The following is a 25,201-nucleotide window of genomic DNA, read 5'->3' as shown; positions in this document are numbered from 1 at the left end:
TTCGGTCCACTACTGTCTCCCGTTAAAATTTCAGGCCTTTGGAAGCATCAGCATCTGAGTGGTTCCAAAGACTGGCACGTCTGTACTGCTAAAGACTAGCGGATCTCTACTGTGCTCGTGCCCATGTACGGTAGATACGCTAGTCTTCTGAAGTACTCAGTCACAAGCACTTCTGAAGGAAGATTTCTTCGACCTGCAGGTTGAATAATTTGAATGCGGGGCAGCGGTGGAACAAGGGCATGGAGGGAGGACTGGGAATGATCTTTAGGATCCATAGCTTACCCTCTCCATAAGTGAATCTCCACAAGCCTGCCTATTGACAATCTTTCTCTATTTCAGCTACTTATGCAGCTGCTGTTCTATTCCGTATCTCCGAGGACAAGAACCCAGACTACAGGAAAAGAGTATCTGTAGAGCTGACAAACGCCATCTTCCGCCAGGACCCTGCAGCCTGGGAAGCAGTAAGTGACTGATTGTCTTTCATGCTCCTCAAGCATTACTGTCTCTGCTTTACCACTTTAGGCAGGTATCTAATTTTCCCAATTTTAATCATTTTTTCTTTTCCAGGCTCAGAGTATGATTCCTATTGGCGAACCTTACCTAGATGGTGAGTGAATCCACTTATTTTTACACAGAATTATTTTTTTATGAGATTAGTTTCCTGTGCATTTGTATAAAGGTAGAAGTTTTAAGAGAATTTGCATATTTCTTTAGTCTATAATTTGCAGGATCTTTAACTCTAACCTGTTTCAGTTATGGGTAAAGTGTTACCGGTCTGACTCCCTGAAGGATAGAGGTAGCCAGGTGTCAGACAGCCGGTGCTCTACAATGGAGCATATTCTATATGGGCCCGATCCAATTCACTTTTTCTTTTACTCCTAAGTGATATTTTCACACTTAACCAAAAAAATGCCCTTTAGACCACCAGCAAGGAAGAAAATATTTTAACTTATTGGGGCTGGCTGCCGTGTGTGTGTGTGTGTGTGTGTGTGTGTGTGTCACGGGGGGGTCGCGTTTGGGTGAAGTCAGGCAGCTGGATCCCCAGTGTGGCGTGCTGAGCCAGATGTCTCCCCTTTCACAAGAAGCCTTTACTCACCTTCCAGGCTCCAGCAATGAGTCGCAGCGGTCCCCTCTGCTCTCGCCGGCATCCCCATTCGTACTGGAGTCAGAGCGAACGGAGATACCGGCCAGAGCAGGGAGGGGGGCTGACGATTGTCAGGGGCATTGAAGGAAGGCGAGTGGATCATCGTTCGCTCCCCCCAGCTCTTGCAGTGGTCAATACGATCCGCCGGCGATCGTAGTGATCAGAAGCCATACGCAATAGCTTCTAATCACTAAGGGGAGATGTCAGCTGTTATATGACAGCTTAATCTCCCCTCTCCGGTGCGCGCGGAAACGGCGGGCCGCGTAGATCCTACGCCGCATCAGGTTAGAACAGCCACAAGTGCGGCGTAGGATCTACTATGGGCGGTCCCGAAAAGGTTAAGCAAGATAAAAAATGATCTTGTAGGAAAAAAGGTGAATTTGGATCGGGCCTTATGAGTCTGGTTTTCTTTATATGCTCATTATAGTCCTCATCAGGGATGGTCCATGAGATGCAAATTATTCTGAGCTCATACAGGTTTATGCAAATTTACAAATCTTAAACGAACCAATTAAATCCTGCCTAGATGGAATTGGATTGGTCCTCCAAGCTGCATACAGTATATTTGCATAATCTTGCATGAACTCTGAGTTATCTGCATCGCATTGACCAACCCTAGATCTCATGACTGACTAATGGGAGCTGCTGTCTTTGTTCAGTTTAAAAATGCCAGTTGCAGTTGTCTGGTAGTCCTACTGGTATCTGGCTTCATTAGTGCTCCGTTCATAAATGCAGAAAGCATGCAGCGAATGATGTCAGGACACCTACGCTGCAGACTGGCTGTGGTGCTTTCTGTGACGCTAGACAAGTGGCATTTTTCTTTTTCAAAACAAAGTGGGGACACCCAACCCTTATGCAAATCCAACTCCTTTATAAACTGTCAACTTTTGCTTGTGAAGAACACTGCTGGTATGTACAGGGATCTTTCTACCGGCCCCTGATTAGCTGGTTTGGGGGTCACATGATGGTTAACATCAAGGCCCTGCTAACGAATGAGGGAGAAGCCTGCCCCTTTAAGCAGCCAAGATAAACGTGTGTGGCTTTGACTTGAAATAGCCATCGCCACGGTTGGTGCTGTTCAACAGTACGATCCTATAAATCGTCAGCAATGTTCCGTCAGATATATAAATGGCGCAGCAGCACTTCTTTGCTTCAAGAATGCAAAGGCATAATTTTGCATTTTACATTTTAATAATTAATATTCCACGAAGGACCGGCACCACACAAAGTATAGCTCTTTAAGGCTTTATTGATGCAGGCATGACGACAACAACAAACAGTTGTTTCGGCCTCCTCAGGCCTTTCTCAAGTTGTAAAATGGTCATATGACCATTTTACAACTTGAGAAAGGCCTGAGGAGGCCGAAACAACTGTTTGTTGTTGTCGTCATGCCTGCATCAATAAAGCCTTAAAGAGCTATACTTACTTTGTGTGGTGCCGGTCCTTCGTGGAATATTCATTGCTGTGACCCCCAGGTACCGGGGTGAGGACCTTGGCACACCAACCGCTTACTTTTGAGCATTGTTTGGAGCTCCTGGACGCTTGCAAAACATTTTAATAATTAGTCATGTCATTTTAAGAACAGCTGAAGTAAGAATACAGAGGCTGCCATATTTATTTCTTTTTAAACAATAACAGTTGCCCGGCAGCCTTGCTGGTCTATTTGGCTGCAGTAGTGTCTAAATCACACCAGAAACAAGCATGTAGCTAATCTTGTCATATCTGACAATCATGTCGGACATGCCTGAACTGCCACATGCTTTTTCAGGGGTCTATGGCTAAAAGTATCAGGGCTAGTTCACACTAGGCAATTTTCCAGCGATTTGCTGATCATTGGCGTTCAGTGAAATGCTGCTGCTAATGCAAGTCAATGGTAGTGTTCACACTGATTGCCAGTGATTAGCGATTGGCTGGTGCATGCAGCATTTTTATAGAAAACGCAATCACTCCTAAATCGCTTTCCTGTACAGTGAAAAAACAGCTTTTTGCTGATCTCTGGCGATTAGGAAAACGCTACCAAAGCACCCATAGAGGCAGAGGATCAGCAGGGCAGCCAGGGAACTGGTTTGCTTAAAAGGAAATAAATATGGCAGCCTCCATATCCCGCTTTTTTTAGTTGTCTTCAGTTGGAAGAGCTCCATGATGCCCCAAGTATATGTATCCCTCCCCTCCGTGGAGCTCATTGTCAGACCCAGCAACAACCAAATGGGCATATTCATGCCTGTCAGTAAGGATGAGCAAGTGAAACATTGATGGCTGCAGTAGTCATATCTTCCCATACTTCCTCCTTCCAGCTATGCAGGAGGATCTTAAAGAGAAACTCCGACCAAGAATTGAACTTCATCCCAATCAGTAGCTGATACCCCCCCCCCCTTTACATGAGAAATCTATTCCTTTTCACAAACAGACCATCAGGGGGTGATGTATAGCTGATATTGTGGTGAAACCCCTCCCACAAAGAGTACGTACTCTTGGCAGTTTCCTGTCTGTGAACACTGTTGCATTGTGGGAAATGGCTGTTTACAGCTGTTTCCAACTGCCAAAACAGCAAGCAGCAGCTACATCACCTGCCAGCAGTAAAAATGTCACCATGTGATAATGTCAGAATATAAATCAGGGATTTAAAATATTTTACAATGGGCAAACACTGACTAAATCATTTTATACATAATTATTGTAAAAATGAAGCGTCGAAGGTGAGCTAGTTCCCACTGCCACAGTTCACCAACACTTTTCTGATTTTCGCTTTTGCCCACTCATCCTTTTCAGTGAATCTTGTGGAGATCTGACTAATAAAGTCTGACTTTTTTTCTCAGAGTAAAAAAACAAAACAATTGTCATTGCTTAAAGAGAATCTGTACTGTGAAAATCTTACATAAATAAGTCTTGTCCTAGCCCGCTCTGACATTTTCACGGCTTCCCGCTGCTTTCCTGGTGATAAAATCACTGTTTTATTCATTGTTTTTGTAAACCATGAAGATGGCTGCCAAACAGAAAATACATCATCAGAGCAGGTGCCTGTTTGCAGTGGCTCCTCTCAAGCCTGACTTGACTGCTGGAATGTTTCTCCCACTTGTTGCCTTAGCTGCTTGTCTGGGCTCTGCACTGATCCTCTGCACTTACAGCTGTTCACAAGGTCACTGACTGACTGGCTGGCTGTGAGCAGAGACCTTGCCTGTGACTCACACACACAGGAGAGCCTGCAGGGGGTGTGCATAACTTCTCCCTACCACAGCAGAGGCAGCACATTCCTCCCTGGCTTGACAGAGACTATTAGATATATTACAGAGACAGGGCAACTAGATAAGGCTGCAGTACATTAGAACAGGTATAGGAACTTGTAGGATAGAAAAACTAAGGATGAACATTTTTGTTTCTTTAAGAATTAAATACATTGAGTTGTTTTGTGTTACTTTACTTCCTGTACTCATGTTTGGCATGCTTTCCACATGGCTGCTGAGTTTATTATGCTAATCAGTGTGCAATACTTGTTCCGCAGAGATGGAGACCTACCATCCCCAATACCCAGAGGACATGGCTATGGACCACATTGACCTGGAGCCAGAGTATGGAATGGAGAACTACAGTGACCGCGGGGGACCGTTATACCGCGATAACATGATGGCTTAATTCCACACGCACAAGGTACCACCACACTCCAGCTAGAATGGTCACGTTAAAGCTCTATTTTTCAAAAAACACAGCTGAAAGAATCACTAAAAAACATTGAGTATTGTCCAGTCTGGCTGAGTGCCTGCCTATTGTGCTTGCTCTAGCAAGGGATATTGTGGTAGGAGAGTTACCACTATCGCAGAAAACGTAAAATTTTACCTTTCCTGGACCGGCGCAGTACGAATCTACGTCCAGCAGGTGGTGTTGTGGCCCTGACTGGACATAGACTCTGTCGCATTGCCCGCGTGTTACCGCCGATCTTGCTGTTCTGTCCCCGTCGCAATTTGCTCACCCTGCTGTCTCTGACGGCAGAGCTCTATGAGCAGCTCAGGAGCAGTTTTCATTGGCTCCTGGCCCTGTCAATCAATGTAATCCAATGAAAGCGGCTCCTGACCGGCGCACTGCTGTCATAGAGATGGCAGAGAGAGGAGCTGTGGCTGAAACAGAATGGCGGGAGTGGCGGATTTTTGCAGCGACTCATTGGGATGCAGCATTTCACTGTACCAGCAAGCTCTGGTCCTTAAAGGAGTTGTCAAGCCAAATTGAATAAAATAAACGCTACTTACCGGGGGCTTCCTCCAGCCCCAAGCTCCCAGGACCTCCCTCGCCGCAGCTCTGCCCGCAGCAGTTTGCCGGAGCTCTGACCCGGTCCCTGGCGATGACGTCAGAGCGACCTGGAGGTCGCGCTGTACTGCGTCCGCGCGATCGGCGCTGTCAATCACCGCCACATGGGCCGGAGCAGACTGCGCAGGTGGTAGTAGTTCTGCGCCTGCGCAGTCCGCCCCGGCCCATGTGGTGGTGATTGACAGCGCCGCTTGCACAGGCGCAGTACAGAGCGACCTCCAGGTCGCTCTAACGTCATCACCGGGGACCGGGGCGGAGCTCCGGCAAACGGCTGCGTGCAGAGCTTCGGCGAGGGAGGTCCTGGAAGCTTGGGGCTGGAGGAAGTCCCCGGTAAGTAGCGTTTATTTTTTTCAATTTGGCCTGATAACTCCTTTAAGGGGCCAGAGGCTGCTGGTAACGAAGTGGTTAAAATACATTTAGACACCTACAAATAAGTACATTTTTTCCAGAGAAAAACAAACCATAAATTGCTTTCCTCCTATGTTGCTGTCACTAACAGTAGGTAGTAGAAATCTGACAGAAGTGACAGGTTTTGCACTAGCCCATCTCCTCATGGGGGATTCTCAAGGCATCATTGTAAAAATAATTTTCATGGAATGTCTTTATAAAGAATATAAAAAGCCATGAAGAGATTGAATTGTTCAAAACCTGTTGGTTCTGCCAGATTTATACTGTGACAGCAACATAGGAAGAAAAGTAATTTATGGCTCATTTTACTCTGGAAGAAATGTACTCTGTGTACATGCATTTTACATTTTAAAATGGTTCACACAAGTGGTCCTTTAAAGGGAACCTAGAGTTGAAATAAAGAAAATATTTTATACATACCTGGGGCTTCCTCCAGCCCCATACGCTCCGATCGCTCCCACGCCGCCGTCCTCCGCTGCCCGCAGCTTCGGGAACTGGGTCCTGTCACTAACTTCATCTAATCCAGCTACGCAGGAGAAGTGCAACCTTTACGTATCTCTCAAGCGGCTGCTGCAGAAAAACACAGAGTGCACTTTTGCTATGCTAGATTGGCTTCGACTGACGGAAGAGCGGGGAGCTGTTTCCGGTAGCTGCAGATGGCGGCGGCGTGGGAGCGATCTGTGCGTATGGGGCTGGAGGAAGCTCCAGGTATGCATAAAATCTTTTCTTCAACTGTGGTTCTGTTTAAGGCGGCTGAACCGGATATTTTCCAAGAGAAGGCTGGCTTTTGGGAAGGTTCACCTATCCTCTTGTAAATTGTTTAGCAGAAAATGTAATGAGCGTTCCAATCTGACTCAGCCACTGTCACTTCAGTTTCCTACTTAAAGGCTACAGGATTAGGTATAGTTAATGCTCAGCCAAACTATAAGCGCTTTTCTGAGCGGTTGCAATTCATTAGCGCTTTGAGCGCCTTTTAAAAAGTCGCTCCCATTCACTTTCGTAAAGTACTTGATTTTAATGAAAGTGAATGGGAATAATTTGTAAAAAAGCGCTCAGAAAAGCACCTAGTGTGGTTGAGCCCTTAAGGTGCGCTTTTACCTGTGGCTTCTTCCAGCCCCCCTTAGTCCATGAAGTCCCTTGGCATTCTCTGAATTCCCTCCATTCTCCGGCTGGTGGATCTGTAAGATGTGGGACCCAGAGGAGCTGACTGCGCATTTCTATTGCGCTCCTATCGTCGGGAGCATTCTGCATATTAGCAGTTCATTCTTTCGACAACCACGCATAGGCAGGATACTCCCGGCAATGGGAGCCCGGAGAGGGCCATGAGCGGGTAGTTAGTGCGACTCTCCTACAGTTCCCAAATCTTAGAGCCGCCAGCAGGAGAATGAGGGGGACGCAGGACAACCTCTATGGGGGGCTGAAAGAAGCCCCAGGTAATTAAAGGGAACCTTAACGGAGAGGGATATGGGTGTTTCCTTTCAAACAATACCAGTTGCCTGGCAGCCCTGCTGATCTTTGCCTGAATCAGACTTGAAACAAGCATGCAGCTAATTCAATCTGACTTCAGTCAGAGCACCTGCCCTGCATGCTTGTTCAGGGGCTGTGGCTGAAAGTATTAGACACAGGATCAGCAGGAGAGTCGGGCAACTGGAATTATTTTAACCACTTGAGGACTGGCTGACATTTGTCAAATCAGCCCACAGCACAGATCGTGTAATAGGCAGGGCGATCAGACTCCTCCCCCCCTTTTTTTCCCCACTAGGGGGATGTCCTGCTGGGGGGGGGGGGGGTCTGATTGCCGCCGCCGATGCCTTGTGCCTTGCAGGGGGGGGGCTCCTCAAAGCCCCCCTCCACAGCGCTATTCTGCCTTCCCTCCCTTCTTCCCATGCGCTGTACAGGACGGCAATCTGTCTTGTACCGCCTCTGATAAGCTTCAGCCTATCAGATGCCGGCGATCCCCGGCCAATCAGAGGCTGGGGATCGCCGATCTTCTTTATAGCGCTGCTGCGACAGCAGCGTCGTACGCTGTAAACACTGGGGATTTCTTCCCCACGTGTTTACATTTAGCTTGCGACCCTCCATGAACTGACATGGAACATTTCCATGTAAATCCACTTACGACCAGCCGCCGCCTATTGGCGTTAGGCGGTCATTAAGTAGTTAAAAGGAAAAATCCATATCCTTCTCAGTTTATATTTCCTTTAAAGGGAACCTGAGCCGCGCCAAAAAATGAAATTTGGACGTGTCTAAAGCTTCCTTCAGCCCCTTGTAGCCCACGAGCTCCCCGGTATGGTTGCACTTGCGTCTCCAGTACTCCGGTGCCTTTAGCTGAAGTCACATTTGCTCACACCCAGCACTTCATCACACCGGTCACCGTACATGCACAGTTCAGTCTTAACAGAACCGCGCAGGACACGGCAACCGGCGTGATAACACGCTAGGTGCGCGCATAAGTGACTTTAGCCGAAGGTGTCGGATTACCATGGAAGAGACCAAGAGGATGCTGGGGGACCTCGCGGGCTGTGAATCCAGCCTTAACCACTTGCCGACCGCACGCTTATACTGTGCGATGGCGGCTCGCAGGCTAAATGTAAACACAAGCGGAAATAATCCGCTTTGTTTACATTTGTACGGCGCTGCTGCGCAGCAGCGCCGTAAGGCAGATCGGCGATCCCCGGCCAATCAGCGGCCGGGGATCGCCTCCATGTGACAGGGGACGTCCTGTCACTGGCTGCACAGGACGGATAGCGTCCTGTGCAGCCTCGATCGCCGGGGGGGGGGGCAGCAGGTAGGAGAGGGAGGGGGGAATTTCAACGCGGAGGGGGGCTTTGAGGTGCCCCCCCCCCCCCGCAACACCCAGCAGGCAGAAGAGATCAGACCCCCCCCAGCACATCATCCCCATAGGGGGGGAAAAAAGGGGGGCAATCTGATCTCTCTGCCTGCTACCTGATCTGTGCTGGGGGCTGCAGAGCCCACCCAGCACAGATCAGTAAAAACAGCGCTGGTTCTTAAGGGGGGGGGGTAAAGGGTGGGTCATCAAGTGGTTAAAGTACCATTATCACGGAACTTCTGAAAAAAATAAAACTAAAAAAATTTATTCTGGAAAGAATGCTAGAAGGGATAGGGAAGGGTTAAGAATTAGTTAAAAAAAAAAAAAAAATCTCCCTGCTTTTCACACATTCACGGCAGTGTGACTGGGACCACTCCTATCTGCCTGGCTAAATTCACAGGAGAGGAGACTTTATTTATTTATTTATTTTTTTACACTAGGTTTTAGGCCTTGTCCGCAGTGGGCTTTTTTTTCCGCATTTTTTCAGATTTTGTGCACGTTCGCTCTTTTTTGGGACCGTTTTTGTAAGCGGTTTTGCAGAGCGCTCCAGTCTTTTGAGCTGGAAAAAAAATACACTATTTTAAAAAAAAAACTCTCACGTAATTGCTTGCCAAAGCGATTTTGTGAGTTGTGTTTTTCCTATACCTTCCATTCAGGAAAAATGCCTCAAAAATGGGCTAAGCACTTCTTTTCAAAGGATTGCAAATGAACCGCTCTGATATGAACTCTCTCATAGAGAATCGTTGCACAAGCTCTTTCAGGTCTGCGCTTAAAATGTTACAAAAACATCTACAATGGCCTCAATTCACTAAGCTTTATCAAACACTTTATCGAACGTTTGATACTTTACTTTGAGTAAAATCTAATTTTGAATTCACCAAGGTGTCATAGATCAGTGTTTCTCAACATTTTATTGGTATGTGCCCCTTTTAAATCCCTGTACTCACCAAGTACCCCCTAGTATAGTAAGCATTATCACAAGTACCCCTTCATAAATGTATATCTAATCGTAGTACATTATAATTGGTTCTACACAATTTCCAAACATTTACAATTGCTTTGAATTAGCTAAAACACTAATTTGGTGTTATTTAAGAAATTTATCATTTTCTAAAACTCTAAATTTGTTATTCTTGGTTAAGTAGATCAAGCCCAAGTACCCCCTAGAACCATCAGAAGTACCCCCTGGGGTACGCGTACCACAGGTTGAGAACCTAGGTCATAGATTTATTGAACATTTTATCGATAAAACATTTGATAAATCTAGAACACCTTAGTGAATTCAAAATTAGATTTTACTCATGAGGTAAATTATCAAACGTTTGATAAAGCTTAGTGAATTGAGGCCAATGTGTAGAAGGCCTCACTGTTGAAAAGCCATTAGTTGCCCACAGTACAGTCCAATCATCTTAGCCAGGCAGATGGGAGCTGTCCTCCATAGGAAGAGCTCATTCACACATTCACCCTGCTGTTAAACATTAAATCACCCTGCTGTTTAAACATTAACTAATTCTTAACCCTTCACTATCCCTTCTACTAGCATTCTTTCCAGAATAAATCTTTCGTTTTTATTTTTAAGAGATTTTGCGACCGTGGTCCTTTAAGGACAAGTGTGAAGTGAAAGGGAGATGGAGGTTGCCATATTTATTTCCTTTAAACCATACCAGTTGCCTGGCAGCCCTGCTGATCTATTTGGCTGCAGTAGTGTCTGAATCACACCAGAAACAAGCATGCAGCTAATCTTGTCAGATCTGACTATCACCTGATTTGTTCAGCGTCTATGGCTAAAAGTATTAGAGGCAGAAGATCAGCAGGGCTGCCAGGCAGCTGGTGTTTAAAATTAAATAAATATGGCAGCCTCCTTATCACTGTCGCTTCAGTTTTCTTTAAAAGGAAAAAAAAGTCTAGTGATTGTATTAAACAAAAGATATGTTTGTTGTTCAAACAAGGCAAGTACAGGCAAACCAAGATACATGGTACATTACAGGTTAATATACAAGAATGTTGGTTTCAACAAATCAACAGTACAACATGTGGTCAAACAACCAGCCCCAGACTTAATGTGCAAATATTTTGGTTTTAAGTGCAACTGCAATTAACCAGTTGCGGAATTGCGGAATCAAGAAAGAAGTAAAAAAGGGAATTTCTTATCAGTAAGGGTCACACTGTAGTCACTTCCTGTCTGAGTCGGGACTGAGTCAGCCACTTACATACCTGATATTTAACTCTTTCAGGCAGAGAAAGAAAAAAGAACACAATATAGTTATTTGATCACTAGGCACTGTACATACACGTTTATCTCATGCCACTTCAGGTATCATTTTATGCATAAAAATATTTTCCCATTGATTTTTTTTTTTTTTTTTGTAGTAAAAAGCCTTCCCCGTAATAATTATTTTTTCTTTCTCCCCAGACCTTTTCTGTGGAAGCGCTATTCACCAAGACAGAAGTGCCTACAAAGACCTTGTTTCTGCACCTCCTTCCCCTGAGACCTCCCTTTTTAAAAAGTTTTTTTTTGATTTGATAGACTTTTGCATGAGGTCATGTGTTTTTCCATAACCTCTCTTCAGCATCTGGGATTCTGCTTATAGAATGCTGTATATTAATCTCCATCTCTCCAGCCTTGAGATTAATAATCATGGTTTTTTTTCTCCATGCATTTTTTTGTTTTTGCATTGGCTTTAAGATTTTTTTTTTCCATAGATTTATAAATATATATAATTTTTTTTTTTTTAATATACAAGTCTGACCCTTGACCTCTATTTTTACAAAGTTTTTGTTTTTTTTTCTTTTAAGACCTATACTGTATTTAGAAAGTTTAATATGTTTGGTAATTAACTTCTGAAGTACTCTGAGCTCTCCATTTTCAAAGATTCAGTATATTGGGGAGTCATTAGCGCCTTTTTGGTTTATGACTTTCTACTTTTTTTTAACAGTCCTGTTGCTATGGTGAAATGTTCAGTGGTAATCATTTTTGAGAACAAATAGAAAAAAATAAACTGCATTCTCTGTTTTATGATCATTTGTGGCTTTTTGTCTAAATATCTTGCACAGGCACTGATGTTATTAAAAAAGACCTTTTCACTTTGCGTTTTCATTTCAGATACTTCGTCATATTCAAGAGAATTTTAATCACAAAATATATAAAAAAAAATTCACAAATGTAGTTATCTGAAGTGAGAATGGGCACGGTGATAACTTCTTTCCTTAATAGCATTCGGCCCCTGAAATTTGTTTAGTTTTTTTACTTTAGTTATTACACCACATTTAAAAAAAAGCATTGTTGGTCTTTTAACTAGATTTTGTTAGCACCTTTCTTATATTTTTTGTTTTTAGAGAGTTAATTACACTTGGTGGAAGAGTGTGTTTAAAATTTGAGCTGTTTTTGTTTGTGTTATATAGTTTGTCCTTCATGTGCAGTAACATCTTCTAAATTTAACATCACTTTTACCTGATATTCCAATAAAGTTGCTCAAATTCCATGCATGCCAAAGAAATATTAATAATTAGTGATTAACAAAATAATTCAGTCTTTAGCTGCTAAATGGCTTCTGATTGTAGAAATTGCTGAAAGGCAAAATAGAGGTTGTCGAAACCGGTCGTGTTTTGGTGAAATTAGGAATCTGATTAATTATCTTAAAGCGGATCCGAGATGAAAAACTAACTATAACAAGTAACTTGTCAATCTATCTTATCTAAAGTTTAGTTTACGCAGCAAATCTAGCTGCTGTGTAAATATTTCTTCCTGTGATACAATGACTGCAGCCATGATGTTTGTAAACATTACACACAGGCAAGCTGATCTGCATCTCCAGCACTCAGCCTGTGAAAACTTAATTCCCCCTCCACCGTCTCTGAAATCCCTGGCTAGTAACTCCTTCCCTCCAGACTGCGCTCCCATAAACCCTTGCTACTGTCAGAAAATGCCAAGGCACTCTGAAAAGCTGTGGGCGAGGCTTGTTTAGTTTATAGGGAATTAGAGTATTAAAACAAAAAAGTATTTGGCTTGAGGAATGCCCTATAAACTATATGTAAGGAACACAGTTATGCAATGAGTAGAAGTTTATCTCGGATCCCCTTTAAGACATGCCTCAGTTTTTCCCATAATCCGCATAAGATGTAATTGCACATGGCAACGATACAACTGCTGTCTTTCTCTGAGTATAAAATGGTTACCACTAAATAAAAATTTATTTTTGTGCAAGTGCTACTGCTTAGATCCATATATCTTGATGTAGAGGGTTAAGTAACCCCAAATTCTGAATATATATTTTCCCTTTCTTATGACTTACTTTATTTTGTATTAAAATATAAAATGGTTGTGTATGGAATTTAAAAGCTCCGTGTGTTTTTATTGAAATCTTGAAAGATCTGATAGAACTAGACGCAAACGACAAAATGCCTGAGGTTCTGGTGATGGAGTGCTGCTTCTTCACTGTGTTCATAATGGATTTGTACTGAGATCAGTGAACACATATCAGCCTTAGGTCAACTTGACTTTGGGTTTCATTTTAGAGAAGTCTACTGGCTTGACAATCTGATTTTACAACTGTTCTGAGCTCCGTTTGCAAAGTAGTAAATAGTGCTCAGGACAGAGAAGCCATAGTTACTTTGATACACCCCCCAAGAAAAAATTAAGGGATGAATGATCATTACTTTAAACCAAACCATGTTGTGGAGACACTCAGAATTGGGCCTGGATCTTCAGTGGAAGCAAGATTTCTAATTCGCGGTATTGTGGAAGCCCCAAATCTGAATTGTTTAGGCATTTTACAATTTTAAGTTATATTCCACTCCAATTGGAACTCACAATTTGTTGCCAAATAACCACTTTTTTTTTTTTTTAAAATCTTCAGTTGCCCTCTACTCGCCTAGGTTTGTCCCAACAAACAATACTCTGTACTGTTGGCCTAATGTCTTCATGCCATGGTGCCTAGATTTATATCTATACACCAGTGACTATGGCTACAGGTATAGATTTAGCCACAGGGAATCATGTAATGACCTACTCTGCCATGTTTGTGGGCAAAACAGGTCCTAAGCTTTGGGCAGGTGGGTATCGCAGACTGCTGCCAAGAGGAAAAATGACCTTACTTGCTCTCAGGGCTGGTCAGCCATTTTAGAATGTGAGTTCCATGTGGAGTAGAATGTCACTTTTAAGGTGCATTTTCTGTGGCATTATTGCCCTCCATTATTTTTATCTGAACCAGTAAATGCATGCTAGTTAGGTGTCAACTAGATGGTCAATGAGATGTTAAAGATTTTTGATTGTTTTGAAATTTTTCTAGCTTGGAGTTTGACCACTCAATCTTTAGCTGCTAAATTTAAATGTGTTCTTCAGCTTCGAACTAGACCAATGTGCATCCTCTTAAAATTTGTCGCTCATCATTGACTATTTCTAGTCACAGTATTTTACCAATGGTTTACTTGTTCCAGGTTAGTGACTAATTGTGATTCCCCTTGGTTTTAGGGCTCGTTTCCACTATTGTTGATCAAACACCCATTTATTCGGGTCAGCTCGGCCAGACATGGTCCAGATGTGCAGGCATACTCGGGTCCCCATTGACTTCAATTAGGCTTGGTGTTCGGCCCAATATCCCGCACATCTGGACCATGTCCGGCTGAGCCGACCCGAGCCCGAATAACTGGGTGTTCGATCAACACTAGTTTCCACTTGTGCCGCACGCGTCAGCAAGATGCGCAGTGGCACTTCAGGATCTGCGGGCATGCAGACGAATCCCATCAGCCTATCGGCAACGCTATTCATCCCTATGGCAGCGGTTTCCCGCACGATTTGCCTGTGGGGAAATTCTGCAGATTCGGTGGAAATGGGCTCTTAATGAGAAAAACTGAAGGCCGGTAGACCATCTCAGTTGCAGGCCATTATCGCCACTGTGCTGCACATTGCTCTCCATCCTCCCACCTTCCGCCTATGAAGTCAGAAGTGTAGGGAAGATGGAGAGCATCATGTAGCACAGTGGCGGCTAACAGGCCAGTTTCCTTCATTCCTGGCTACTTCCTCTTCCGTCAGCTTGTTTTGAAATAGTTGTTTTTGCATATAGGGCTTCTGCACTTTAAATACTCACTGACCAGTTTCTTTAAAGGGATCCTGAACAGAGAGAATAAGTGTAATCTGGACTTACCTGAGGCTTCCTCCAGCCCCCTGTAGCGGGTGAGGTTCCTCTGCATCCTCCCCGTGGTCCCACTGGCTGCTCTGTAAACTGGGTGACTTCAGTTGAAGTCGCACATGCGTGGCCCGTCACTGCGCCAATTACGTCATGCGCAGTTCTTAGACTGAACCACGTAGGACGCTTACAATGACGGGTGTGCAGACCAGGCTGTTTATGCGCAACTTCAGCCGAAGTTGCCGGGTTAATGGAGCCAGCAGGACCTTTGTAGATGTCTGCGCTGGAGGAAGCCCCAGGTAAGTACAAATTCCATTTATTTTCTCTGTTCAGCTTCACTTGAACTCTACCAAAACCTAATAAGTTTTGAGTAGATGGTGATAAGACTGGCACCACATTTTAACTTTTACTGACCTACTAAAGATTCACTAGGAAGAGCCAGCAATCTTAACACCCTTACCCCCCCAGTATCTCCTCCCCTCAGCTTCTCACTGATGGTCTGAATTCTAGGTAAGCCCCAGTGATCTTATGTCAAAACTAGCATCAGGAGTGCAGGGATGAGATTGCTGGGATTCTGCAGTCATTATAACTTCCTGTGATGCTGAAGCTCTGCTTTGAGTAACATCAGGCTATTGCCATTAAAGCCAACTGTACATCTTGCGGTTTTTTTTTTTATGTGCTTATTCTTAAGACTTTACCAATGTTATTTGGAATTATTCCTGCTGGGGTTTGATAAGACGCGTTGCTGTTAAATGTACACTCTAGGAGTAACCTTACTCACTGATTCCTTGTCTTGGTCTTTGAACAATGTATATACACCCTTCCTGTTTGATACTGATGTTTTTTTGGCAATAAATCAAATTAATCCACTTCTGTGTCTTATGTCATTTCTATTTACTTAAGTTAGAACTATACTTTTTCGTTTCCTAGCTTCCATTACAGAAGCTGAAAAATATGCCCCTTCCCCAACAGGATCTACTTAGTATCTAGTATTCCATGTTTTCCTGCAGATCACCTCCACTCAACATTTCTGTATACAGACTTAATCTTCTTTTTTGTTTTTACTAAGAAGAGTTGGGAGAGCCCAATATAGTGTAGTAACTCAAAGTTCCAAAATGAGAAATGAAGGTAAAAATGTATATACTCACAAACATGGGTTACCAAACAGGAAACCACTTTAACAGCAGGTGGGAAGAATTATTACCTGACCCTACTCAGGTATAAGAAGTCGCTCTTTGTAGATAGGAAAATTGGGGCTAACACCCCTCCACCAAGGGTGGACTAGACTGGGAGCAGAACTTTTGAAAAGAGGCGCCAAAAGTAGAGTGGGCCCTTTTCCACTAGAAATCAAACGCCAGCGATTGCGATTTTTCATTAATTTTGTTATGCGATTTTTCATTGCATTATCCCTCTGAAAAAAAAAGCAAAGAAAAAGCATTTGCGATTTACAAATCGAATCACTGTAGTGGAAAATACTTCTCATGATTTCTATGATAAAGTAGCAACCCTAGTGATTTAAAAATCACTAGGAATTTGTGATTTTGTGATTCAGCTGTGTAGTGGAAAAGGGCCCTAAATGCATCTAAAAACTGTTTAACCTTCTTAGCGGTATGCCCGACACTGTGCCCGCAATACCCCCGATCGCTCGCTGGATAAATTTCCACGCCGGGATCCAGCGATCGAGCAGCCTTCAGCTCCGGTCCTCACTATGGGAAGGATCGGGACTGCTCATGTCATGTACAATTCTCTCTATAGTGAAGACTGGAGCTGAGTGGGAAGGCTGCACCTATCGCGGGATCCAGCAGGTAGCACTGGGCTACCTAGTATTGTCTCATCGTTACAATTAAACTAATAAATTAGCACGGGGGGACTAATAGTGCAAAACCTCCTGAGCGGCGTAACGCATGAGTTAAATAGGGGGAAGTTAATGGAATTACCGCCCTCGGGAAAAACTGAGGATTTGTTTATTACAAAAAATAACACGGACAAGACCCCGCTTCATTAAGCAATCCAAAGAGAACTACTATTAATTGTCTGTGCTGCAGCCGAGCGCTTCTCAGCTGCAGCAGACAATTGATAGTAGTACTCCTTGGATTGCTTGATGAAGCGGGATCTTGCCCGTTAAACGCGTTGCATATTGGAGATCTAAATGTTTTTGTAATAAAAATAACAAATTCTGTTTTTCCCTTGAGAGGCAAGTCCACTAACTTCCCCCTTTTTGAACAATTTTTAGATTCTTTTACTCTACTTTGGCACCTCTGTTCAAAAGTTCTGCTTCCAACTCTTAATGGTTAAATTTGGTAAGCTATTCTAATTTACATCTCTTAAGTGGGGAAAAAAATAAATGTAAACTTATGGCGAAAAATTGTTTAAAGAGACACTGAAGCGAGAATAAATCTCGCATCAGTGCTTATTCAGCAGGGGCACGTGTGCCCCTGCTAAAACGTCGCTATCCCGCGGCTAATCGGGGGTCCCTTACCTCCACAATCCCCCTCGTGCTGTGCGGGCAGCGCTTCTGCATTCAGGCAGGGCTAATGGCCGCAGCCCTGCCTCACGCGCGTCTGTCAGCGCGTATCTCCGCCTCTCCCCCGCCCCTCTGTCTTCCTTCGCTGAGAGGGGCGGGGGAGAGGTGGCGATGCGCCGCTGATTGACGGCGCTGACAGGCAGGGCTGCAGCCGTTAGCCCTGCCTGAAGAGCAGCAAAATCTACGACCAAGTTGGTCGTTGATTTTGCAGGGGGGGTTTGGGGGTGAAGGGACATTCAGCCGCGGGATAGCGGCGGTTTAGCAGGGGCACACGTGCCCCTGCACTGAAGCGAGATTTATTCTCGCTTCAGTGTCTCTTTAACATATAGCGTACATTTGGTTTTACTGCCCGGTTACTTTACGGCAGGGTGAATAACAGCTTACCCTGCTGCAGCTGAAATTCCAGACTGCGGTCATTACTATTCCCTCTGAGTCGTAGAAACTGAGTGAGAAGTAATTTGGGGTCTGGCAGTAGCCGAATTAGCTGTGCACAGGTTGTAGACTATAGCATTGCTGCTATAGCCATGCCAAACTCGAGCGCTACACGGCATTCATCGAAAAGCCCTACCTTGTGACATGCTTATCTTAATAATTTATAGGCCCTGACCTCTGAAGGCTCATTACTGTGTATTGCCCTGTAGTCTCCATTTGAGATGTCCAGGGTGTATGCTCTGTCCACACACCCGCCCTCTGTACACTTTCCCGCATGGCTGTGTGTAGTTGCTATGGCCAGAAGCATCCTGGGCTTGTGCAGTTCTAATAGGTTTTCTCTTTAACTGCACATGCCCAGGATGCTCTCTGCCACGGCGGCTGTGTACAGTAGTGCAGAAGTGAGATACAGTTGTGTTCAAAACACTCAATTTCAGTGGGGGTTAAATAATTTTGGTCAGTTTGATTTAATTGTAAACAAAATAACTGAAATTATTAAAATCAATGTCAGAGACACTTACAAGTCAGACAAATATAACATAACATTTATAATGAAATAACCACAAATGTCTTTTCTGTGCTCACATCATTATCCGTTTTATTCAACACTTAAGTGACATTCATTCTTAGTACTTAAAACTTGAAAAGGATGTACTAACAGTTTTTAATCGTGAAGCATAGCTTGACACATGTGTCTTGCAGCGATCTACGAGTATCTTAGCCCATTCTTCATGGGCAAAAGCCTCCAGTTCAGTCACATTCTTAGGCTTGCGTGCTGCAGCTGGTTTCTTAAATCCGATTGAGAAACTCTGGTGGGACATAAAGTCTGGTGACTGCGATTGCCACTCAAAATGTTCTAGCCTTTAATCTGCAACCATGGTGTAGTGGACTTGGAGGTACGCTTGGGATCATTGTCCTGTTAAAAGGTTCAACGTCTCCCAAGCCTCAAGTTTATGACTGACTGCATCATTTTCATCAAATATCTCCTGGTACTGAAGAGAATTCATGGTACCTTGCACACGCTGAAGCTTCCCTGTACCTGCAGAAGCAAAACCGCCCCAAAGCATGATTGACCCCGCCATGCTTCACAGTAGGCAAGGTGTTATTTTCCTCATAGGCCTTGTTCTTCCTCCAAACATAGCGTTGATCCATGGGCCCAAACAGTTCAAACATAGCGTTGAAACAAAATTAGAACTGTTTGAACTGTTTGGGCCCATGGATCAACGCTATGTTTGGAGGAAGAACAAGGCCTATGAGGAAAATAACACCTTGCCTACTGTGAAGCATGGCGGGGTCAATCATGCTTTGGGGCGGTTTTGCTTCTGCAGGTACAGGGAAGCTTCAGCGTGTGCAAGATACCATGAATTCTCTTCAGTACCAGGAGATATTTGATGAAAATGTGATGCAGTCAGTCACAAACCTGAGGCTTGGAAGATGTTGGACCTTTCAACAGGACAATGATCCCAAGCATACCTGTAAGTCCACTAGAGCATGGTTGCAGATTAAAGGCTGGAACATTTGAGTGGCCATCGCAGTCACCAGACTTAAATCCGATTGAGAACCTCTGGTGGGACTTACAGAAAGCAGTTGCAACACACAAGCATAGGAATGTGACTGAACTGGAAGCTTTTGCCCATGAAGAATGGGTTAAGATACCTGTAGATCGCTGCAAGACACTTGTGTCAAGCTATGCTTCACGTGTAAAAGCTGTTTTAACTGGAAAAGGCTGTTGTACTAAGAATGAATGTCCCTTCAGGGTTCAATAAAACTGATAACGATGTGAGTACAAAAAAGATATTTGTGGTTATTTCATTATAAATGTTATGTTATATTTGTCTGACTTACAAGTGCCCCTTTGAAATAATCAAAATCAATGTCAGTCATCTTGTTTACAATTAAATCAAACTGGCCAAAACACTTAATTGAATAATTTTGAACAAAACTGTAAATAAGGCATGATTTACTAAAGCGTGTTAACAAAGTTAGTATTAGAATTTATTTATAAAGCGCCAACATATTCTGTGGCGCTGTACAATGTAAGAAAACAAACAAAGGATACAGACAATGATATACATCAAATATGAACACTGATACAAGATACAGCACTTCTGATTACAACTTGATTTAACATGATGACTAAAATGTATAACAGTGTGCAAGCAACTAAATAAATAACATTGCATGACACAAAAGGTGAGAGCCCTGCCCTTGCGAGCTTACAATCTAAAGGAATGGGGTGGAAACGAGAGGTGGGGAAGTATACAGTATATGTACAGGCAGTGCGTAATTAGGTTATTTAGTGGATGCATGGCCTAAGCTAGTATGCCTTAAAGGAGTTGTGGCAAAAAGTTAGAAAACAAGCGCTACTTACCGCTTCCTCCAGCCCCAAGCTCCCAGCATGTCCCTCGCCGCAGCTCTCCCCACAGCTGTTCGCCGGAGCACCGACCCAGACCCCGGCGATTACCTGGAGGTTGCTCTGTACTGCACGATCGGTGCTGTCAATCACTGCCACATGGGCCGAAGTGGACGCCGCAGTAGTTCTTCGCCTGCACAATCCGCTCCAGCCCACGTGGCGGTGATTGACAGCGCCGATGGCGCAGTACAGAGCAACCCTCCAGGTCGCTCTAATGTCATTGCCGGGGACTAAGTCGGAGCTCCGGCGAACGGCTGCGGGGAGGGACGTGCTGGAGTAAGCCCCCGGTAAGTAGCGCTTATGTTATCTTTTTGACTGACAACTCCTTTAAAGCTTTGCACGTGTAAACTAGGGTGTTAAGTAGTTTTCATGGCAAAGTGCTATTTTAGCGCGTGTAAAGTTTTTCACGCACCACTTCACGTGCAAAGTATGCATCTCGCACTACTTGGCACGTGAAGCGGCTGATTTTGCACACGACGCGCTGCGTGCAAACTTTAACACACGCAATAGCACGTGCAGCGGCAGTTAGCACACCAGAGAAAAACCTCTCAGAATGTGCAAACACTTAGCACGCTTTTGTGAGTTGAGCCCATAAAGCCCAGTGCATGCACAGTCCACTCCCAACTAGTCCCAGTTGACTTTCACATGCTGCTGTAGCTCGACACATTCAGGACCCTTTAGGGCTCGTTCCCACTATCGCGAATCTGCATGCGTCCAACGCATGCAGATCCGCACATGTAATGAAAGTGGATGGGCCTGTTTCCACTGTAGCGTTGTTGAGGTGCGTTTTTTTCAGCGTGAAAAAAACGCACAAAAGAGCCAACGATTTCGCCTGCGTCGGGAATCCGTGCGAATCGCCGCTAATGTATTTAATAGTAAAAACGCATGCGTTTGTTACATGCGTTTTTACCCGCGATTTCGCGTGCAATTTCGCACCTTTTTCAATTTTATTTAGCCCTGGCAGTGTCATGGTTAATTTCGCATGGCACCCTGCCATGCGAAATCGCATGCGAAATCGCGGGTAAAACCGCATGCGGAAACTCATCCGCATGCGTTTTTACAAGCGTCGAAATGCGGCCGAAATCGCGTCGCAACAGTGGGAACGAGCCCTTACTGTGTCAGAAGAGCTTACACATCAAAATAGTGCCCATACACAATACATTTTTTTTTTCCAGTTAAAATTTTAGTCGATTATTCCATTGAGTCGAATAGATTTTATAATTTATTTTTTTTGGTACCATAACATTTACTTTTTCCAAAAAAATAAATGATCGGATTAAGAAAAAGTTGGTTTATCAGTATTTTCTGATTATGGTTTAATAGTATTTTCTTATACAAACTATCATCCAAATATTTCCAACATATCAAATTTTTATCGAAAGGTGGAAGAGTTGTATTTTTCTCAATCAGATATGACCCCCATATGCACAAATCGTTAGCAGATAACGATTTGTGCATAGGGGGGGGGGTTATATCTGCAAACAATTTGTGCAGAGGGGGGTTTGCAGATATGACCCCCCCTATGCACAAATCCTTCAGCAGATATGACCCCCATACAGGGGCGTAGCAATAGGGGGTGCAGAGGTAGCGACCGCATCGGGACCCTTGGGACAGAGGAGCCCCGAAGGGCCCTCCCTCAACTACAGTATTAGCTCTCTATTGGTCCTGTGTTAACAATAATCACTTCTATAGATACTTTGAATAGTGGTAATCATTAACAAGCTTTTCCCCACCCCCTTCTTGCACCTCTGACACTGTAGTTGCCATTGGTAGGTTTTGGTGCGCCGTATCAATTGTTATGTATAGAGTGCTTGGGGGGCCCACAACTCCTTAGCTACGCCACTGCCCCCATATGCACAAATCCTTCGCAGATATGACCCCCGTATGCACAACTCGTTAGCAGATATGACCCCCGTATGCACAACTCGTTAGCAGATATGACCCCCGTATGCACAACTCGTTAGCAGATATGACACCCGTATGCACAACTCGTTAGCAGATATGACCCCCGTATGCACAACTCGTTAGCAAATATGACCCCCCTATGCACAAATCGTTAGCAGATATGACCCCCGTATGCACAACTCGTTAGCAGATATGACCCCAGTATGCACAAATCCTTCAGCAGATATGACCCCCATATGCACAACTCGTTAGCAGATATGACCCCCCCTATGCACAAATCGTTACCAGATATGACCCCCCCCTATGCACAAATCGTTATCTGCTAACGATTTGTGCATGGGGGGGGGGGGTTATATCTGCAAACGATTTGTGCAGAGGGGGGGGTCATATCTGCAAACAATTTGTGCAGAGGGGGTTTGCAGATATGACCCCCCCTCTGCACAAATCGTTAGCAGATATGACCCCCCCTATGCACAAATCCTTCAGCAGATATGACCCCCCCTATGCACAAATCCTTCAGCAGATATGACCCCCCCTATGCACAAATCCTTCAGCAGATATGACCCCCACACAGGGGCGAAGCAATAGGGGGTGCAGAGGTAGCGACCGCATCGGGGCCCTTGGGACAGAGGAGCCCCGAAGGGCCCTCCCTCAACTACAGTATTGGCTCTCTATTGGTCCTGTGTTAACAATAATCACTTCTATAGATACTTTGAATAGTGGTAATCATTAACAAGCTTTTCCCCATCCCCTTCTTGTACCTCTGACGCTGTAACTGCCATTGGCAGGTTTTGGTGCGCCGTACCAATTGTTATGTATAGAGTGCTTGGGGGGCCCACAACTCCTTAGCTACGCCACTGCCCCCATATGCACAAATCCTTCGCAAATATGACCCCCGTATGCACAACTCGTTAGCAGATATGACCCCCGTATGCACAACTCGTTAGCAGATATGACCCCCGTATGCACAACTCGTTAGCAGATATGACCCCCATATGCACAAATCCTTCAGCACATATGACCCCCATATGCACAAATCCTTCAGCACATATGACCCCCATATGCACAAATCCTTCAGCACATATGACCCCCATATGCACAAATCCTTCAGCACATATGACCCCCATTTGCACAAATCGTTAGCAGATATGACCCCCCTATGCACAAATCGTTAGCAGATATGACCCCCCTATCCACAAATCGTTAGCAGATATAACCCCCATATGCACAAATCCTTCAGCAGACATGACCCCCATATGCACAACTCGTTAGCAGATATGACCCCCCATGCACAAATCGTTAGCAGATATAACCCCCATATGCACAAATCCTTCAGCAGATATGACCCCCATATGCACAAATCGTTAGCAGATATGACCCCCATATGCACAAATCGTTAGCAGATATGACCCCCCTACGCACAAATCCTTCAGCAGATATCGTTAGCAAACGAGTTGTGCATATCTGCTGAAGGATTTGTGCATATGGGAGTCATATCTGCTAACGATTTGTGGATAGGGGGGGTCATATCTGCTAACGATTTGTGCATATGGGGGTCATATCTGCTAACGATTTGTGCATATGGGGGTCATATCTGCTGAAGGATTTGTGCATATGGGGGTCATATCTGCTAACGATTTGTGCATACGGGGGTCATATCTGCTGAGATGACCCCCATATGCACAAATCCTTCAGCAGATATGACCCCCATATGCACAAATCGTTGGCAGATATGACCCCCGTATGCACAAATCGTTAGCAGATATGACCCCCGTATGCACAAATCGTTAGCAGATATGACCCCCGTATGCACAAATCCTTCAGCAGATATGACCCCCGTATGCACAAATCCTTCAGCAGATATGACCCCCATATGCACAACTCGTTAGCAGATATGACCCCCCGTATGCACAAATCGTTAGCAGATATGACCCCCCGTATGCACAAATCGTTAGCAGATATGACCCCCCCTATGCACAAATCGTTAGCAGATATGACCCCCCTATCCACAAATCGTTAGCAGATATGACCCCCGTATGCACAAATCGTTAGCAAACGAGTTGTGCATATCTGCTGAAGGATTTGTGCATATGGGGGTCATATCTGCTAACGATTTGTGGATAGGGGGGGTCATATCTGCTAACGATTTGTGCATATGGGGGTCATATCTGCTAACGATTTGTGCATAGGGGGGGTCATATCTGCTAACGATTTGTGCATAGGGGGGGTCATATCTGCTAACGATTTGTGGATAGGGGGTCATATCTGCTAACGATTTGTGCATACGGGGGTCATATCTGCTAACGATTTGTGGATAGGTGGTCATATCTGCTAACGATTTGTGCATATGGGGGTCATATCTGCTGAAGGATTTGTGCATATGGGGGTCATATCAGCAGATATGACCCCCGTATGCACAAATCGTTAGCAGATATGACCCCCATATGCACAAATCGTTAGCAGATATGACCCCCGTATGCACAAATCGTTAGCAGATATGACCCCCCCTGTCCACAAATCGTTTGCTGTAGGATTTGTGCATATGGGGGTCATATCTGCTAACGATTTGTGGATAGGGGGGGTCATATCTGCTAACGATTTGTGGATAGGGGGTCATATCTGCTAACGATTTGTGCATATGGGGGTCATATCTGCTGAAGGATTTGTGCATATGGGGGTCATATCTGCTGAGATGACCCCCACATGCACAAATCCTTCAGCAGATATGACCCCCGTATGCACAAATCGTTGGCAGATATGACCCCCGTATGCACAAATCGTTAGCAGATATGACCCCCATATGCACAAATCGTTAGCAGATATGACCCCCATATGCACAACTCGTTAGCAGATATGACCCCCATATGCACAAATCCTTCAGCAGATATGCACAACTCGTTAGCAGATATGACCCCCATATGCACAAATCCTTCAGCAGATATGCACAACTCGTTTGCTAACGATTTGTGCATACGGGGGTCATATCTGCTAACGAGTTGTGCATATCTGCTGAAGGATTTGTGCATATGGGGGTCATATCTGCTAACGAGTTGTGGATAGGGGGGGTCATATCTGCTAACGATTTGTGCATATGGGGGTCATATCTGCTAACGATTTGTGCATACGG

At 44.5% G+C, this 25,201-nt stretch overlaps 1 protein-coding gene across 1 annotated transcript in view; it reads left to right on the top strand.

Annotated features, from left to right (window-relative positions):
* The window catches only part of JUP (junction plakoglobin), a 154,108-nt gene extending 138,436 nt beyond the window's left edge, over positions 1-15,672 (top strand). Inside the window, exons 12-15 of the mRNA XM_068263326.1 lie at positions 340-461; positions 568-607; positions 4,644-4,789; positions 11,092-15,672. Of these exons, the coding sequence (XP_068119427.1) occupies positions 340-461; positions 568-607; positions 4,644-4,774 (293 nt within the window). The 3' untranslated portion in view covers positions 4,775-4,789; positions 11,092-15,672. The remainder of the gene's footprint in view (positions 1-339; positions 462-567; positions 608-4,643; positions 4,790-11,091) is intronic.
* The last annotated feature ends 9,529 nt before the right edge of the window (positions 15,673-25,201 follow it).

Source organism: Hyperolius riggenbachi, chromosome 12, assembly GCF_040937935.1.
Source record: "Hyperolius riggenbachi isolate aHypRig1 chromosome 12, aHypRig1.pri, whole genome shotgun sequence".
Lineage (NCBI taxonomy): Eukaryota > Metazoa > Chordata > Amphibia > Anura > Hyperoliidae > Hyperolius > Hyperolius riggenbachi.
The sequence above is the reverse complement of the archived record's forward strand: the minus strand, read 5'-3'. Positions and strand labels throughout refer to the sequence as shown.